The following is a 20,163-nucleotide window of genomic DNA, read 5'->3' as shown; positions in this document are numbered from 1 at the left end:
ATTTGCTTACCGGGGAGACGGAGGAGGATGCATTAACACCTGCTACTTAACTCCATCACTGCATCCCTAATTATCTGAAATAATCAAAGAAACAGGGGGACATTCATAACTAAAACGAGCATATAGGGCAGTCTGTAGCCTCCTAACCAATGATTCTGAGAAAGTTAGAGCCAAGTGGCAATTAGACCTGGGTGGTATAATCAGTGCTCGAGTTGTAAAAAAAAAAAATCAGGGGGGATGGTGGATTTTATCATATGGGGACAGATAATTTGTGCTGATTACAAATAATATAATATATTACAAATAATAGCGCTGTCAAAACACCTGCAGAAATATTGCAGGAATGACATAGCAGCAGTTAAATGCAGCCTTCTGTAAGCTTTAAATATCCACTGGGCTTACATCAAATACATCAAAACACAACAATAAAAAACTGTTTTCTGAACTTATCAATATGACTCTGTCCTTCACAGGATAAGTAAAATGGATCACTGCAAAAACTCTAAATCTTAACAAGAATATCTGTCTCATTTTAGTAAAAAAAATCTCATTACACTTAAAACAAGACTCATAACTGGAAAAAACAACAATTTTCACCTGTTTCAAGTAGATTTTCATGAATGTGGTATTACTGCTATTAAAACATTTAGTCATCACCAGAAAAATAACACCAGAAAAATAACTTATTTGACAATTTTCACCTGTTTCAAGTAAATTTTCACTTGAAATAAGTAGAAAAATCTGCCAGTGGAACAAGATTTTTTTGCTTGTAATAAGAAGATAAATCTTGTTCCACTGGCAGATTTTTCTACTTATTTCAAGTGAAAATTTACTTGAAACAGGTGAAAATTGTCAAATAAGTTATTTTTCTGGTGTTATTTTTCTGGTGATGACTAAATGTTTTAATAGCAGTAAAACCACATTCATTGATGAAATGACATAAGGGATGGAAAGGGGGGATGGCAGTTTTACAGGGGGGGTGATTTTGTTTTTATTTCAGGGGGGATGCCATCCCCCTCATCTCCAGTACTGGGTATAATAGAACGAGATGCTTGGGATGCTTTGTCTATAGCCGGTCCACTAATGTTCTTGCATCCAATTCAATATGGGAAAGACAATTTAAGATTTTGCATAGGATCTACAGTATATCACTCCTCAGGCCAAGCATAGAATGAACCCAAACTTTTCTGATGCTTCTATTAAATGTCAAGCCAATGTAGGTTCACACTTTCATTGTTTATGGAGTTGTCCTCACATTAAGCAATTTTGGTCTACACTTATTTCGCAGTTTCATAAAATCTTTAAGCGCCCTTTACACGTTGGCGCAAGAATTTGCCTGTTGGGATTAGAGGATGAGCTCCGAGCTGAATTCAGTAAAAAAGATCTTCTACATATTCTGTTGCACTGTGCTCGAAAATGCATTTTGGTTATGTGGATCTCTGATAAAGCTCCCACTTTATCTCAATGACTGCTGACTGTGACAAACGTCATCCCGTTTGAAGCTTCTCCTCTGCCCTGAGGGACAAACCCTTTTCATTCTACCGGATTTGGGACCCTTTCTTTGACTATCTGGATGCCACCACATATCAAAGAATAAAGTCTGGACTTATAGAACTGGCTTGGAATAATCTAAATGTATAGATTGGCATGATAACAGTCCACTATATGTCCACTTGTACCCATGTGCTCTGTATTATTTTTGTTGTGTTGGTTTTGCTGCTTTGCTTTCAAAAATAATACAAAAAAAAGAAAGAAAGAAACAGAGTAACATGACAAATTATTTTATTCAAATGTATTAAAAATGCAGCATCACAAACTGCAATTAAAGACCAAGTGTAGAAAGTCCTGCCAAAGGCAATACCGGGAGTGAACTATAATCCAGAAATAACTGCTCACATAAACAATACATCTTCTCTTTAAGGGATAAAATTATAATTTATGTTTCCGTTCTGCCTTAAGACACTTCCTCCATTTATGTAACATATGGCCATTGAAATATGTATATATTATACCTAGAAGTGATGTTTATGCATGACTCTCATTAAGGCACAGGAGCAGTGCTGAAGACTGCTGACCACGCACATCCCTGATGTGATGGAGTCCAGGCTCAGAAGAGGATGAGAGTCTTCTGAAGGTTAACCAGCACGCCCCGCTCGTTCTTCAGCTGTGTTTGGAGTCGACTTCAGATGAGCCGCAGCCGAGATGCTGTCGTGTATATTCCCAAATCAACAGGGCGGCGCTCACATGTACATTGAGAGATCGGATGACTCCTTGTTGTGGGATTTCCACGCACACGTCCAACAGCTGCAGTAAACTGGCAGGGATGCCTTCCCGTTCATTGCTACGGAAGAGAAAACCAAATTGAGTGTGACAAAGTAAATGAATGTTGGGCAAACATGAAACTAAAAGGGCTTCTCTTCTTCTTCTTCCATTGGAATCAAATAATTATTACATAAATTAGCAACAGTTTTATTTTATATAAGATCCAACCTTCTTCTGCATATACACATTTTATATCCAATTCACTTAATATTTGAAGACTCCTTACCACAAGCAGCTGATTAAGTCATTCATTTCCTCAGGTTTCAACAATTGTACCTTTCTTACATGTTACCTTTCTTACATGTTTTATTTTGATATATTTTTCTGAAATGTATGAGTATTGTGGGTTAAAAAAATGATAAAAATGGACAACTGTAAAATAATTTGGAAAACAATGCCCCAGAAAAGTTTTATTTCATTAGTTCATTAGTAATAGGTGGCATGGATAGGGTGGTATTATTGGTCAGATCCAACATTAATACAGAGTAATACCATGATAAATGCCATTTCCGTGTTTTATATTCTTATCTTTGGGGCTGTTTTGAAGTGTATGCATTATCTGAGCTTGTTTCTGTTTTATCTTGTGGTTTTCACTACATGAGGAGAAAAGGGGAGAACACAATTGTAAAAGACATCTGATGTGGGTCCATATTTCATTGGAGCAGTGCAGCTAAAGTTTTAGATCCGGATGATGGATGATGAAGTGCAACACCAGCTGTGAACGACTGACTAGGTGATTACACAACACGGGCCAAACAAAGGAAACATAAAGAGCTAATGAGCATTTGCATTTAATCCCAGCAGCCAGTCATACTTTGGAAAGCTGGTTGCGATGAGTTACATTTATCTTAAGAGCAAGTGGGTGAGATAATAGTGACTCAATGAGAAAATTAGAGCGGTGCCATGCTGCGCTGAGGAGCAGCTGCGAAAGCACTTAAGACCGGGCTCGGTCACAGCCCGTCTTTCATGTCTGTGAGCGAACAGAGCAGAACCGAGCCAGACACCCACACGGCCATGATCGATACAGATCTCTGCCTCTCAGCTAGTTGAACTCCTCTTTGACAGAGCGTATTTAGTGTGGACTGAAATGTGCAACTACTGACGCACGGGCTTTTAATATGTGGGCAGCTACAAATAGCTGGAGGGAGAAAAAAAGAAAAAGACTTTTGACTGAGTTAATGGAGGCTACAGGGCAGCGCTCCAAACAGATCTAAAAATGAAGGATAGTGTGTCTCCTGTTACAGCTCTCCTTGTGTGGGCTTGTGTAATTCATTTCCTTTGCTCTCCTCCCCAGAGAGAGCCAATTACAGCCCAGCATGCCCCGACGTGTACACAGTGAAGAGGAGAGCAGCAACCCCCACGGAGAAACAAACTAAACAGGTGTGAAAACAGGAAATGGCCTCGTCAGCTCACACGTTTACCTGTGAGAGCACACGAGCCTCGCGTGCATCTACACACAAGCGCTCAGTCTGGTGGAAAAACGACACCTGGACCTTTGTTATAATTCTGTCATACCCTAAAAGCAGCAGGGTCTTCTCTGGGAACTGGTAGTCCGTCAGGCTTTGACTGTTGGCAGTCTGCTCCACTCCAACGATACAGTAGCCTTCATCCTTCTTCAGCTGCAGGAAGTCGGGCAACTCCACAGGCTTCACCTGAAGGGCCGAGAGTGAACGACATGAACAAACTTTTCATGTTAAACAACAATAATTCAATTTAAACTTGAACTAACCCGATCAAGTCTTCAGTAAGACAAGCTACTGTAATAATAATAAATAACTTTATTTATCCGTTAGGAACTTCATTTGTGTAAAAGCATCAGCATCAGTGTGTGTACAGATAATATATGCAACAGGACAGTACAGAAACAAACCAAACAATCAATATAAAGCAACATACATTGAGCAATCACAAGTACTGCTGGACTTAGATGCTGTAAACCATAGCATAGATAAAATACGAGAGAACAAAGAGATACAAAAAAAAATAAATAAATAAGTCCCCCATTAAGTGCGTAATAAATACAATGATTTTAAAAATATGTTTAAAAGTGGGTACAAAAATAAATAGGTAAAATCAGCTGTTTATGAGTCTGATTGATGAGGGCACGAAGCTTGACATGGCTCTGTTTGTCCTGAATTTTAGTGATCTGTATCACTGATCTACTGTGTGTTAATATACATATTTGTAACATATTTTGTGCACATCACCTCCACCAAAGGCAGCCACAGCTCCGATGAGACGCTCAGTGACTGGAAGTGTTTGTCAGTGACGTGGCGAAGGTTGTCCAGGACGAGAGCGCTGGCACCAAATATCTCACAGGTCCTGCAAAGACCTACAACATGAATATAAACAAAGACCACAGAGAAATGTGTTAAATTACAAAACTTTGGTCTGTCATGACATCAGCATTTGACAGGGAGGGGAAAAAAAACACCTTTTATGTCATCTAAAAAGGAGGAAGCTCAATGTTTTCTTTTTCTTATGGGTTATAAAAACAATTTTAGTTCCGAATCACTTTTTGCAACAATCACTCCCCATAAATGTCAGGAGCTTTTATCATTACGGGCACAGATGGACATTATAAAAAAACAAAAAAAACCCTGATCTGGCTAGTAAATGAGTGGGGGATTTCAAGTGAAACATTTACAGAAAAGCTAATGATCTTGCTCGCATCACCCAGTATCAATATTGGCTTTGAAAATGGATCTTTTCCTCTATAAACAAATTGTGATTGTGTCAGCCACCCATCACCTGAGACAACAGTGCAGCTGGTCTGTGTTTAAAAAGCTGGCCGGTCCCTGTCTCCAGTCTGATAAGAGAGCTAAAGAGCTTTTAGTGCCAGCTCTGCTTTTATCATCTAGAGTGGCCACGCTACACAGACAAAATGCTGAATTCATTGACATTTAAGTGTAATTTATAGTTATGAGCTGTGATGATCTGCACCTCCCAAATTGGTGGGCTTGTCAATAAGCGAGGCCACGACCAGAAGGGCGCCGTGCTGCTTGCCCAGTCGAGCGGCCCTTTGTGCAGGAACCAGCTGAAGTTCAGGCTCCACCTCCTGGATCCCCAACCTCCAGGGGATGATCTTTTTCTGCACATCGGCCCATCGCTCCTCTTTATCTTGTTCACCTTGGAGAAACACCAGCATGTCAACACAGAGGGGTCACCTTGACAGAGGTGTCTTCAGTATTCACATTCATTACTCAGGTAGAAGTATAGATACTAGAGTTTAAAAATACTCCTGTAGAAGTTGAAGTATCAACTCAAGTTTTTTACTCAAGTAAAAGTATAAAAGTACTAGTTTCAAAACTACTTAAAGTATAAAAGTAAAAGTAATGTAAGGGGGGAAAAAGCCATTAAGGACAAAAGCCATTGAAAATGAATGCATGTTAGTATAATGTAAATATATTAAATAACCATATATGTGTACTATTGAGCATTAACATGTGTTTCAGAGAGCAGGAGATATGATGACTAGTTGCCTATAAGTATTGTAATGCTGCATAAAGTCAAACTTCAGAGGCATGTTATCATTTATCCTAACCTTTATTGGAATGTACATCCAAGTTTAGTTGCAGGAATCTGAGGGAACGGATGTAAGAACAAAACTGGACAAGAACATCTGAAACAACCACAACCAAATTCACTCTATCCGGATGGAGCAATTTAACTGGATAGTTTTTATTTAAAGGCCGAAATGAAATAGAGTAACGAGGCTGTTTTTAAAATGTAAGGAGTAAAAAGTACAGATAATTGCGTCAAAATGTAAGGAGTAAAAGTAAAACGTCGTCTGAAAAATAATTACTCCAGTGAAGTATAGATAACCAAAATTTCTACTTAAGTAAGGTAACAAAGTATTTGTACTTCGTTACTTGACACCCTGGCACCTTGAGCTAATCTGGTGGCGTGCAGCAGTTCTGCTGGATGTGAGAAGTGCCAACAGTACCGATGTCTTGCTGAATCCAGTCTCCGGGCTGCAGTTGGCCCAAGTCGGGAGAAGGGTTTCTCAAAGGAAACGATGGACTTTCAGAAAACCCTGACAGCTTCTCAAACTTCCACGGCGGAATCCACTCATCGGCAGCTAACTCCGACAGACTGGGGAAAGTGTAGAATATAGTCTAAAAAAGTAAAAACAAAGAAGCAAGAAAAAGGAATTGGTAAGCTGTTTTACTGTGCTTCAGAATCAGAATCATCTTCATTGGCCAGGTTCGAAAATTGTCCAACAAGGAATTTGACTCCGGTAATTTCGCTCTTTGGTGATAAAATAAAATAAACAATAAAACAAATGTGGTATTTCTATGATACAGAATAAACAGTATAAACATTTAAGGTGCAGCAGTTTGAGGTAGAGAGAGAAAAGAAAAGAAAAGAAAAAGAAAAGAAATAAGGGACAGTTCTGAATAAAAATAAACATAACCTATTTACAATTTTACAGGGCAATTATACAAAAAAAATACAAAAGATTATACAAATTATACAAAGAAATACACAGTGAGGGGTGCAGCTGAGTGAGGCAGACATGGTTGTCAAGGAAGGTGCTAGATGATTTTTTGCACGTGATTGATTACTCTGAGACTCTATTATTTGTGGGAGTTCATCAGAGCAACCGCTTGGGGGAAGAAACTGTCCCTGTGTCTCGAAAGTTCTTAAAAAAGACACACTAGCTCACCTCAATACTGTAATCCCTGATGGGATGAAAGGCACTGAAGAAGAAGTGCTCCTGAATCCTAATCCAGTTCTTGTTGGCATTTCTGAAGGAGAGACGGCAAATATACATGCTAATAAACCCACGATTGTACAGAGAAGGAAAGTGTGTGTAACGGTTGTGCTCTAACCCGGTGCTCTGCATGGCCTCGGCCTGGTCCAGACAGGCCTGGACTACCGAGGACAGGCCGCTCAAAGCGCCGGCTTCTTCCTCGGCCACCCTTTCTGCAAGACTCCACACCCTCTTCAGCGCCAGTAAGGCGTACAGGCGCACGCTGAAGTTGTGATTGAAACACGACTGAAGGATGACGTCAAGCGCTTTACGCAGCTGCAGTACCTTAAAAACAAAGATGATAAGATATGAATAATCAGGAATGAAACGAGAGGATACCCGTGTTAAAGAAGGGAGAAAAGGAACCCAGAACTTTACCTCATCTTTAAGATGTGGAACAATGACACTGAAATGTACCAGGACTGACAGGAAGGTGCAGACGCTTGTCTTCGTCTTCTCCTGAACCTGAATTCAAAGCAGAATTTGGTTGTTCTCAGGTGGAACTACTGTGTGTCCTGCTGGATGGACAGAGCAGGAACTCACCGTGTTAAAGCAAGTCCAAAAGCTGTTGATGTGTTGTGGGTAACGGACGAGGATCAGAATCATCATCCACTCGATCAGGTACTTCACCGAGGCATGGTTACTGCAGAATCCAGCTTGAAACACATGGTTCAACAGAGTGGCAACAAACTCCTGCGTGCACAAAAACAGAAGAAGAAGAAATACTGTTTCCCTCTGAGCAGATATGTCCTGTGGTTGTCAGGGAGACCGGTATTGTCTTACCTCTCTGAGTTTGGGCAGCAACAGCAGCACTGTTTGCCAGGCTCTGTTTTTCACCCGGTGTTGCAGGGAGTTACTGTAGTAACGTGTTTTTGACTTTGATATGTCACTATCCTGCAAAAAAGGAGATAGTTAAGTTAAATCACTGCAACATCTTCTCGATTCTTATTGTTTTGCTGTAAAAACGGGTAAAAAAGGGTAGCTGTACAAACGTCTTACACATGAGGTTTCAAAAGAAATGATTTGGTCCTGTAGGTGTTACAGGGCATTAACCTGAGGTTAACCTGAGAGGCAGGAAGTACATCACTGTCATAACAAGCAAAAATAAAGTGCACCCTCACTGATTCCTTTGAAATCTAGAGGACTGCTGCGCCCAATGCAGCTCTGACGATCAGCACCTTTATAGAACCAGATGTTTAGCTAGTTTGCTGGATTGGACCAATCAGGAGTGTGTGTGAACACAGCAGTCACGGGGAAAGACATCAGCAGTTACCTCAGAGAAACAAATGTTGCTGCTCATGTCCATTTGGACAGATAAGACCAAAGTGCAGATGTTTGGTAGAACAAAGTATTCCAGAGTCAAAAATAAAGGTTATGACGGATAAAGTTGGCTGAAATGAGGTTGAGTGGTGGGACAAAGATCTCAAGCACGGCAACAGATCCCCAACCCAACGGCCCAAAACCAAAGGATTAAGGTCTTGCTATCCCAGAATCTCAACCAGACCCAAGTGCTGTGGGATGGGTTTTACAAGCCACTGAGACATTTAATGCATTCTAGTGTTGTTCTTTATTAAAAAACAACACAGTCTATGTAACATGTCATACATTTTTCTAATTCATTTACTTCACTGTAAAACCTTGTGATGGCATTTATGTCCTGATGTGTCGAACATCATAATTAAAAGAGGATGCTTTTCATTTTTTATGACTGTATTTTTAAAAAATTACATAATATGAAGAACGAAAAAAATACACGTTAATTCAAAACAAGGTCATCTGATATGAAAATAACCATGACCAACATATCAGCTCACCAAATCACAAAAACCCAGAGTCTAAGTGCCAATTTAGTTATATTAAATAAGTTAGGACACTGTTTTAAATGCTAATTAAACCACAGTCTAGTGAACTGCAATTAACTGAATCCGCATTATTATTTAAAAAAAGATAACATAGCAAACACTGTAACTATTGTTATTGTTTCTGGACACTTATTTTGAATTTGATGCCAGCAACATGTCTGGTCAAAGGTTGAGTAGAAGTTCTTTTCCTGAAGCATATCTTTATTTTACACACCGATAGCAAAGAATGAATTAAATACTCTCTCATTGGAAGTATTCATCACCTGTGGAAGGAAGAAGACTGGCGGCAGGAGCCCTGTTGCAACAGCAGGGACAGAAGGCTGCAAAGCTGGTGCGCTTCGATGCTTGATGCCCTTTTTTTGCATTTGTTTAACTGACTTATATGTTCCGTTCCACTGGCCTCTTTTATCCCCTCAGAGATGCAAATTATAACTACAAGCAAGATCCAGAAGCGTAGCTGTCTTCTTAAGTCCCAAGTTCAAGTTTAAAACAAAGGAGTCAAATGGAAAACCTGACAAAGGAAAACTGAGGACAAAAAAGTCAAGATATGCAGGATAATTTATGAATGGAAACTGCGTGTTTTGAACTATGGAAGAGATGGATCAGCTCACTTGTTATTAACTTGTTATTAGCCACTTTTGTCGATAGCGGTGTTGGATTTTTACACCCTACACGAGTAACCTGCAGATCAGCACAGGCCTTGTTGCTTTTGACTTGTTTTTCTATGTACATTGTTCAGATGCAAGATGCGATTATACTTTCTTTTTCTTTTTTTTTTTTTTTTTACAATCTTTCATTAGATGCAGAGTTTAAATGATTTACATGCCATATCTAAATTCACTCAATAAATCTCTTAAATCATCACCATCCTTGCCAATATTCAAAAAACATTTAAAGAACTTTCTTATTGTTTCATCTTTGTAATGTTCATTATTTGATCTGTGTTTTCTTGTGTTTTTTTGTTTTTTTTTTACTCTCCCTTGTGTAGCTTTGTTTTGTTCTTTATTCATATATAGAAAGGATTCTATATAAGCCACCAGGCTTCTTCCTTTCCTTGCATGTTATTTCATTGTTTTTCATTTTTTGTTCATATTTGTCTTATATTGCTAAATAAATAAACTAAACTAAACTAATATCAATTTATTATGTACATTTTACACAGAATCCAAAGAGATTTGGAAAGAGAATTGAATGAGATTGCGTTCAAATTTTCCGGCCAGCTGGCAAAGATGCAACCAGAGAGAAGGGTCGGACACACCTACGGTACGCTTTCAGTTTTCAAACAACTTACCTTTTTCAGCAACTCCATGATGAGCTGCTCTACGAGTCTTTCATGCTGCAGGTTACAGGAATCCAGGTGGTTGAGGAACGTTAACACACACAGGCGTGGCAACTGATCGTCCCTGTTATCACTGCGAAACAAGAGCAGCGGTTCAGCTGTGTGGAACATCCACACAGCGACAGAGACCTCAAGTGGCCGTAGTTTAAACTCCCTGTGAATGAGTTGGCACAAATCACACTGAAGAGAACGTTTAAACATACCTTGTTACGGCAACATTAGCGGCACACTTGTCACCAAGTTTCTCCACATATATGTGGACATCTTGCACAAGTCTTTGAAAGAGCAGAATGAAAATAGTTAAAAGGGCTCAGAGAACACAATAAGTGTGAGGTATACGCAGTACTCGAGTTGTAATAGAAAATCAGGAGGGATGGTGGATTTTATCATATGGGGACAGATAATTTGTGCCGATTACAAATAATATAATATATTACAAATAATAGCAGTGACCAAAACACCTGCAGAAATACTGCAGGAATGACATAGCAGCAGTTAAATGCAGCCTTCTGTAAGCTTTAAATATCCACTGGACTTACATCAAATACATCAAAACACAAAAATAAAAAACAGTTTTCTGAACTTATCAATATGACTCTGTCCTTCACAGGATAAGTAAAATGGATCACTGCAAAAATTCAAAATCCTAACAAGAATATTTGTCTTATTTCTAGTTAAAATATCTCATTTTAGTAAAAAAAATCTCATTACACTTAAAACAAGACTCCTCACTGGAAAAAACAACAATTTTCACCTGTTTCAAGTAGATTTTCACTTGAAATAAGTAGAAAAATCTGCCATTGGAACAAGATTTTTTTGCTTGTAATAAGAAGATAAATCTTGTCCCATTGGCAGATTTTCCTACTTATTTCAAGTGAAAATGTACTTGAAACAGGTGAAAATTGTCAAATAAGTTATTTTTCTGGTGATGACTCTAAATGTTGAAATAGCAGTAAAACCACATTCATTGATGAAATGACATAAGGGATGGAAAGGAGGGATGGCAGTTTTACAGGGGGGATGATTTTGATCATCTTTATTTCAGGGGGGATGCCATCCCCCCTCATGCCCCTCAACTCCAGTACTGGGTATACGGCGAGGACTTGCCTTTGATCTCTCCTGAACACGGGCCCATAGACGCAAGCTTCCGTGACAATGTTCACGTGGTTGAAAACACTAGAAAAGACGTTGTCGGCCTGCTCGTCCCTGTCTGGATGTTGGGGTGTCCACATCTGACAGCAGTGCTGAACCAGCACGCCAAACACTCCGCTCTTCGACTGAGACAGCTCCAAAAACTCTGCAGCTATCTAAAAACCAGCATGTTAACACCACAACAAATATACATGGAGGATTACACTACAAATGACCGACGTTAGTCTTTTCAGAATCACTGGCTTCGTTCTGATCACCTCTTCCAGGGTAGCCGTGAGGGTCGGAGCCTCGGCGTCCGTCAACCTGAGCAGTTTATGCTGGAAAGTCATGGCGACGAAGCCTTTCAGGGCCGGCCAAAAGTCACGGGGATTGGTGCTGAGCCCCTTTACCAGCTCCCAGCTCAGATTCACAGCCTGCACACAGAGGGCCTCTTCATCCTGCACCAGCTGGAATCAAACAAGTAAAAACAGACAGACAATCAGAACAGCTCGTTGTTATCGTCCTTAAAAAAAATCTCCATGTTCTAACTGGAAGAAGCTACTTTAAAGGTATTGTTTTACTCACTTGGGGTAGCACTGACTCCATAAATGCGAGCACAGGCAGCACCAGGTCACTGGGCAGCAGAGCCAGGGCCTCAACACTGCAAGACAGAGCAGCCTTGAGAGTCCCAGACGCTTCTGAATGTCCAGCAGACTCAGGAATACTGACAGCTTTAATGAGGAAGTTCAAACAGATCCACTGATCCCGCATAAAGTTTGCAGCCACGAGTCCCCAGTCCTGCAGGACGAGACCTTGCGCTTCAAGATCACTGTCAAGAGAAGAAAGATCTTCATTTTTTTAGCAACCTTGTATTTCAAATACTTTTTTGTGTCAGTTACAAGGGTTTCCATGTACCTTGAACAGTCTGTAAGCTTTGGTTTTATCAGATGTTTATTGACGTTTCCTAGAGAATCCTGGTGTTGTGAAGAAGCCACTGGACCGTAAAAGTAATCATTCAGTGACTTGAGAGCAGAAAAGGTTTGTGATTGCATCCCAGTATCTTCTTGCTCCATTATTCCACATACAGCAGCCAGGGACGCCATAGCAACCACCTTCATCACCTGGTTCGCTACTGAAGGGATCTAACAACGGGGGGAAAAAAATGAAAATAAAATCAGCGTCAATGAGCTGATCCACCAAACTGATGACAGGCCGAACATATTTAGTGTCATACCTGTTGGGCTGGTTCTTGCAGCACTGAGAGAGCGTACTTGATGAGTTTAGGGAGCACATTCTGCTGAACTTTATTGCAGTGCTGCAATGAGGAACGACACATCACAGCCAGCTGCCTCAGGACACACAGATACAGCTCTGCTCGCTCCACGTCATACAGCTGTCAGAGACAAGAAGAAAAAACTATTATACAGACGTCAGAAGGGTCACTTCTGTAAATGGATCTCCAAGGTGACTTGCTGTTTACCTCCTGCAATTCCCCACACAGTCGCCTTAAGAGAAACTCCTGGATTGGATCGATGAGTCTGAGAAGCAGCTTCTGCATGGCGACCGTCACATCGTCCCCTGAGCATCACACAGTGAGAAGAGGAACGTACACGACCAGTCAAGGGTTTGCACACACTTTCCCGTGCATTTGAAAAGGAAAGTGTAGTGTTTATAATGAGGATAAAGTTAAAGAACCAATATTATACTCAATGTACAGGCTAATAACTCTTTTATACACTTGACTTTAGAATCAGAATTAAACATTATCTCATTCTGTCTGCAAAGCTTGGATTTAGCTCCTGTCTCTTTAAGATCTCACTTTCCAGTCTGCAGTAATTCGTTAATTTAGTGAATGACCTTTTGCATACCACAAGTTTCATTACATTACAATATTACATCAGTGAACCAGATGATGATTTGATGCTTGCCAGTATCTCAAAGTCTACCACAATATGATTCAGATTTGATTCGATTAAGGCGCTGATGATCAAAACATGATTATTTCTGGTTTCAACTGGAAAGTTAAATGGAAAAAAGATCTGTTTCTTTAGCAAAAATGGAGCACAAAAGGTTGCTTGATAACATGTGTTGTTATCTGATTGCCATTTGAGTTTTGAATCAATGCTATCAGATTGTTCATCATTAAATGGCTATATCAGTGCAGATCGATTGATCATTACACAGACAATGAATTAGTGGAGTATTTTAATAAGAATAAGAATAAGAAATCCTTTAATAGTCCCCCAGAGGGGGAAATTTCCAAATTTTTGAATGTTTTAGAAAACCCTCAGGTTTTTTAAATGAATCTGTGAGTCTGAATGGGTTAAACCGATGTTCATATGTGTTTATAAGAGTAGACTTGTCAGGTATAACAATTAAACAATGTGTTTTGATGACAAACCTGGCTCCACTCCTACACGCTGACAGTGTGGCATTGCTCCAAGCTGCAACAGACTGAGCACCAGCTGCAGGCTCTTATCACTTTTTCGCAGAGGCAGATATATATTGGTGCTGACTCTACTCAGGGTGTCTAGCAGCGGACACAGCAATGAATCCAGAGTGCTGTTGATCTCTGCTCCCGGCCGATTCTTCTCCATGTCCACGCACAGCAGAATGGCTCTGGCCAGCTTGTCTGCCTCTCTCGGGTCGGGGAGCCTTTCATTCTGACCTGAGGGGAGGTAAAGTGAGTTTGATACCTGTCAGAATAAGCACAAGTGCAGGTATAATTGTTTCCTTTAATGATTTCAGGCCAGACTCACCTGTGCTAGCTGGCACCCTGAGATAAGCCAGCATCTCCTCTTGAACATGAGCTTTTACCGTTTCCTTTTCTGTCAACAGATCAGCACAATCTCCATCTGTAATCCTGGACTTGAAACTGCCTTCGTGCTCCAGTAACCAGACACACAACTGACACAAAGATGTAAGGTAGCATTTAATCCACTGTGCACCTTCTTCAGTGTGGAATTTCAAAGGATTTTGGAAAGTTTCTTCATGTGTGTCGACAGCTCACCTGATTCCAGAGCTCTGTGCCCCGACACAGTGACTCATCAGCACGGAAATGCATCAGGAAACTAAAAATATCATCAAGGGTTACTTCACTCTGGAAAAAAAGAAAAGGGAAAAAAATTCAGCGTAGGTGCAAACAGTCCTAAGGTGACTTTGGATTCTGACTCTTGATGGAATTATTAGGGGTAATGTTGCTACTTGAAATCTGATTTTTTGTATTGTAGCTTGGAGTGTTAATGAACAAATGCAGAAGTTAAAGATTAACTATCAATTATTTCTCATTCTTTGGCATGCATTATTCTTGGTCTAGGTGGCATTGCATCCTGGCAGCAAGGCACTTGTTGTTTTTCCTCTTTGCTCATGATATCCCATATTAAATATGGAATATCATGAGCAAAGAGAAAAACAAGAAGTCCCTAATTTTGATGAGGTTAGATTAAAAGATTTTAGCCATTTAGCCTCAAAAATATTTAAAATAATGAATTTCTTTTGAATTGTGGTGAATTTTGTTAATCAATTGTTTAATCGGGATTTTATACTGCATTACTAAATCATCACCAAAAGCTACATCATGATCACCACGGCCGCCGATAGGGGGGGACAAACGGGTCTGTTGTCCCGGGCCCAGGGTATGGGGGGGGCCCAGAACTGAAGAAAAAAAAAAAAAAAAAAATTTAATTCTCATTAAATTATGGAATCATTTTTCAAAATGTTTCAAAATATGCCTATTGGTGGAAAAAAAATGTAGTATTTGAGTTACATAAAAGCTTGTTATTTGTTTTCTTCCTAATTGTCCTTGTAGGGTAAGAACCCCCAACACAAAAATGGTTTGGCCGCTGATCAAAATGTGACGTTATTATTTAATTCAATCATTAGAATGGTCAAAATGTCCGGTCAGCACAAGTCCGGTGCTCAGAAAAGAAGAGAAAAGAGAAGAAGAGAAGAAGAAAATAGAGGCCTCATAACCTAACTGGCTATCTCTAATGTTAACGTCCATTAGCTTGTATAAAAACCTGAAGAGCAGAAGGAGAGGAGAGGAAGAGGGAGAAGGAGAAATCCGTGCGCAGGGGGGCCCATCTTAGATTATTTTGTCCCAGGCCCCGGCAAGACTGTCAGCTGCCCTGATCACCACCATCCTAATGTAAAACTTTCTTAGTCACGACAATCATGTGCACCACTTGTGTCTTACCACGGCTGTGCGACAGAGGGCGCTGTTCAGCAGGAAACACTGGGCAGCTCCTCTCAGCAGCACCTGGTGGGTGATCATTGTGCAGAGCAGCACCTCCCTGTAAAGCAGTGCAGACAAAATCACCTTCCTTATCTAGCGAGACCAGCTTTTACTCTGTTTAGCTGCAAACACAATGAGTTACCTTAAAGCAGTGAGCCCGCTGATCCCAAGCAGCTGACCGGTGGGGAGTTTGGACAAGGCCTGACTGATGAAGAGGATTGGTACTGCGGACCAGTGCCGCGCCCCCAGACGCTGAATCAGCTGAAGCAACACACCACCTACAAAAGCAAACACAACAGTCGTAAATAAACAAGCAATTTAACCTCAAAATGTGGATCATGTCAGTGCGATCTGTTCTCCTGTACCTCGATCCTCTGATGGCAGGCTGGTGAAGAAGGACGCCATGAAGACTTGCAGTTTAACTGCTAGCTCAGGACAGTCTCCTATACTCTGCCCAGCTGACCTACATGTGGACACAAGCAGGGTCAAATCAAACCAGTGAAGAACTAACGACATGAGCCATGGTAAATTATTATTTAACTGATTTTATACCCTCACCTGCAGAAGAGTGATGATTCAGAGAGAACACCCATAAAGGGGCCAACGATAAACTTCAGAGAAATGTAAGAGAAGAGGGAACCTTAATATATCAAGGTAACTGGATCATTTCTGCAAATGTGAGTGAATGCACCTCCTTCACAGTGTGTACCTGAGAGAAGGCCAACGCAAAGGCTGGGTGCTGGAGGACCTGCAGCTCCAGCAGATGGCACACTCCCTCTCTTGTGAGGGATTTATTCTCACTGTGGAACATGCGATGGTACACACACAGCAACCAGGACGGATGGAAGAGACTCAAACCTGCAACAGAGAGAAAACCACACTACAACACTGAGACTTAGGATTTTTAAAGTAAATTAATACTTTACTGTCCGGCTGAAGTGTTACCTTGGCTGTCATCCACCGTCGTTTGGATCAATGTGTCTATTCTGTTCAGGACTGGCCGGACCACATGAACCTGCAGAGGTCAAGAGTGAAGCCTTTTCACGTCATTCATGTCCGAGCAGACAGGACGTGCTCATGGGGGGATTTCCTACCTGGTTTTCCTCCAGAGTCTCCATCACCAAAGCATAATCTTCCCAAAACTCTTTAAGCACTCTGGTCTTGTTGGGGGCCCACTTGAACAAGGTTTCATCTGCAAACATGCCATTAGAAGCTATTACAACTAGTGTTGTCCAGATAGGCCGCCCGATCACGGCATTTTCAAAACATCGGTATCGGCCAAAAAAGTATTGGGACATCCCTAGCAATGTTTTTAATATGTATTAAATCGTTTCATATATCGTTGCGTTTAACGTCACTACCGGCCGGCGTCACTACGAAGTAAGCGAAACTAACATGGTTTACATGTTTGAATTGTGAAATTTTATATATGTTCATGTTGCATTAAGCTGCTGCTATTCATTTCATGCCATTCAGAATGTTGCACTATGGTCAGCCAAAAAGCCAAAGCCAAAAATTATTAAATTTTTTTTGTGTTTGTGAGTTTGACTGGATGTCATTCAACTACCTCTTTTGAAGCTAAATTTATTTATTTTTGTTATTGCACTATTCTGCACTTTTTGTTTTAGTTTACAATTTAATTTTTTTACATTTTGTGGCACCAGAGCTGATAAGCTTTGTTGAAATATATGTCCATGTTGTTCTCCAATGGACAGTAAAAGAAACTTGGGATAATTTGAGTTTAATCCTCTTTTTTTCTTTTTTTTTTTTTAATTCATTGCCAAAATGTATCTGATTGGGAAAAAGCATCGGAAATGTATCGGGAGCCAAAAAAAGTGATCGGATCGGGAAAAATCGGGATCGGCAGATACTCAAACTCAAGTGATCGGATCGGGAGCTAAAAAATCCTGATCGGGACAACCCTAACTACAACACATTAAATACTTATGTGATAGGCTGCATCTCAGCTTCTCACCTTGATCTGAAGCAGAAGGAGGAAAGTCCACCCCCTCCTGTGCAGACAGCGCTGCACACCTCTTCAGCAGGTACAGGGCCCTCTTGCGCGACACGCTGTCCCCGTGGACCAGTCCATCCTGCACGATCCTCCAGAACTGCAGGCGCAGACGAGGGTCAGGCTGACGGGTGCAGGGGGCCGGGTGTGTGTGAGGGCTCAGCAGGTGGTCGGACAGCGCTGCCAGACACAGCAGCGCCCGCTCCGTCACCCCCGGGCTGCCGTCCTGTTTGTGCCAGCGGATCAGATCCTCCAGGACGGCCTCCAGGATCCGTGTCCTCGCACCACCGCAGCACCTCAATAAAAGCATACAAGATACTATTCAAAGCAAAGGTAATGGACACATATATGGAAGCACAATAAGCAAACAGAAGAATGTACACATGCATGACACGAAATGACAACCTAAATTGGTTTTGTCGGTTTCTTTAGCATCTTTTTACTTTCTGTTTTCAGAGCTATCATTATTATCACAGTTATTACATCTATTATTATTATTACTACTATTATTATTATTTTGTGTAACCTAATGATACTTCATATGTTCTTTTTGTATATTCTATTATGTTAAAAGGTGGGCAAGATAAGCTTTATGCTTCAAACCCAGACCTTTTCGGTCAAAATAATCACAATGTTAACCAGGGAAACACCTGTGGCTGTTTGTTATCTTATTTGTTGATTTTTATGCTTGTGATTGACCGAAATAAATATTAACTAATAGTGGTGGGGGGAAAAAAAAGATATTGCAATATATTGTTGCGCTCTCTGTCGCAATAAATAATCGATAAACTGACGGCAAATATTGATTTTATTACAACACACATAATGGATTTACACGGTTGTCACCCCACTATTGTTCATGCACTTCAATGTGTCCAGCTGTACAGTGTTTACATTTGCATTTACTTGCATGAGGAACATATGACTGGAAAAATTTGTCTTTTATTTGAAAGACACAAAATACAAAACAATGCTGTGCATTTGCCCTATTGTTACAGTTTGTAATGCTTTATAACTGTTTAACTTTTAAAGAGAAAGCCAGGCCAACCATTTTCCACAAACTGAACTAAAAGTAAATGTCAGGTTTGCATTATGCATCTTCAGTTTCATACAAGTAAAAATATTTTCCCTTGATCGGGACCGCAAAACGGTATTACTTTCTTCTGAGCGTAGTAAGATTTTGGTCCGCGGGTCAAGGTGCGGTCGGCACGCGTGGTCGGATGTGCGTTACTAGTCAACACAATAGATTAATATTAATACCCCAATATCGTGATACACTTTGTCACCTCCACGACACGTATTGTGACGTTTTTGTATCGTGAAATTTCGTGGCACGATATATTGTTACACTCCTAATAACTACAGACATTTTCCTTTTATGGGTATTTTTTCTCTTTTCAGTCACATATATCGTTGATTAAATTTCTTACAATATATCGAATATGGTGTATCGTGATATTATCGTTATCGTGGGCCACATATCGCCACAGTATTGAATCGTGAGTTACCCGTATCGTCCCACCCCTACTAACTAACTAACTAACCTCAGCAGCGTGGAGAGGATCCTGACCGTGATCTTGGAGACCAGCTGGTCGGGGAGGGATCTGATCGAGAACAAGGCGGACGACAAGGTGCTGTCTGTGAGCTGATCATCAGTGGAAATAAACGGTATAAGACACGCCATGCATTCGATTGCAACTTCTACAGAGAGTGTCCCTGCTGCTGCTCCGTGGTCCTCGCAGGGCTGCAGGGAGGGCAGCACGGCCAGAGCTGCTCTCCTGCCTGCAGCTGCTCCGCGCAGCGCCACGCAGGCGCTCAGCAGTCTGCACACGGCGGAGATGCTCTCCCTGCAGCCGGCATCCCCCCCTGATTCTGCTGATAATCTGCACAGCAAAGGAAGACATTTAGTCCAAATGACCGAGTCGATTTTGTCGTGAATACGACTCCTTTTCGCGAGCGCGTCAGGAGAAGAGTCCGGGTGGGACAGCGAGGGTCCGAGTCCCTCTATGAGAGCCGTCAGCGCGTCCACCCGCTGCGGCTCTGGACGAGACTCGCTCGGCCAGAGGAGGGATTCGAGCAGGAGGTCATGGTCGGGGGAGCTTTTCAGGACTGCGTTGATTAAAACGGAATGCATAATGCATGTGTTTAAAAAAGACTGGACTGGAGGCAGCCGGCGTCACCAGCAACGTGCTGTTGTACAAAACGTAAACTTCCGTGTACGTCATCTCAAACTCTCGCGAGATGCTGGGGATGAGGGAAAAAAAATAAGGGAAGGCAAGTTTATTTGTACAGCACAATTCAACACAAGGTAATTAAAAGTGCTCTACATCAACATTAAAAGTGGCAAGAGACACAATTAAACAGTAAATAACAAATAAAAAGAAATAAAATAAGAAAAGAGGTAAAATAATAAAAAGCACAAGTTGTACAGCACTAGATAGATACAGTAGATATAGATAGATAGGCAAGGCAAGTTTATTTATACACAGAGGTGTCAAAAGTATTCAC

The 20,163-nt window shown here is 41.0% G+C and overlaps 1 protein-coding gene across 1 annotated transcript; it reads right to left on the bottom strand.

Moving 5' to 3' along the window:
- Positions 1-1,822: 1,822 nt before the first annotated feature.
- Positions 1,823-19,802, bottom strand: tarbp1 (TAR (HIV-1) RNA binding protein 1). Its single transcript, XM_061745017.1, has 30 exons — positions 19,200-19,802; positions 17,620-17,951; positions 16,739-16,836; positions 16,590-16,659; positions 16,354-16,502; positions 16,203-16,255; positions 16,010-16,107; positions 15,787-15,922; positions 15,606-15,702; positions 14,421-14,510; positions 14,170-14,317; positions 13,812-14,078; positions 12,891-12,988; positions 12,645-12,803; positions 12,326-12,552; positions 11,996-12,239; positions 11,689-11,877; positions 11,387-11,586; positions 10,483-10,554; positions 10,232-10,352; positions 7,862-7,972; positions 7,622-7,771; positions 7,457-7,543; positions 7,158-7,363; positions 6,992-7,073; positions 6,269-6,440; positions 5,266-5,451; positions 4,530-4,654; positions 3,838-3,974; positions 1,823-2,341 (listed from the first exon to the last, which is right to left on the bottom strand). Exons 1-30 carry the CDS (start codon positions 19,787-19,789, stop codon positions 2,161-2,163), a joined length of 4,875 nt encoding a protein of 1,624 aa, XP_061601001.1. The 5' UTR covers positions 19,790-19,802; the 3' UTR covers positions 1,823-2,160.
- Between the last annotated feature and the right edge of the window lie 361 nt (positions 19,803-20,163).

This window comes from Cololabis saira, chromosome 17, assembly GCF_033807715.1.
Source record: "Cololabis saira isolate AMF1-May2022 chromosome 17, fColSai1.1, whole genome shotgun sequence".
Lineage (NCBI taxonomy): Eukaryota > Metazoa > Chordata > Actinopteri > Beloniformes > Belonidae > Cololabis > Cololabis saira.
This window is presented reverse-complemented; position numbering and strand designations above follow the sequence as displayed.

Excerpts from the sequence above, each read along its gene's own strand:
- tarbp1 (XM_061745017.1), bottom strand. The coding sequence starts at position 19,789 with ATGCATTCCGTTTTAATCAACGCAGTCCTGAAAAGCTCCCCCGACCAT. Across the intron at positions 16,660-16,738 it reads AGACTCTGGAGGAAAACCAG|GTTCATGTGGTCCGGCCAGT; the intron begins GTAGGAAATCCC and ends TGACCTCTGCAG. Across the intron at positions 12,804-12,890 it reads TGTGTGGGGAATTGCAGGAG|CTGTATGACGTGGAGCGAGC; the intron begins GTAAACAGCAAG and ends TGTCTCTGACAG.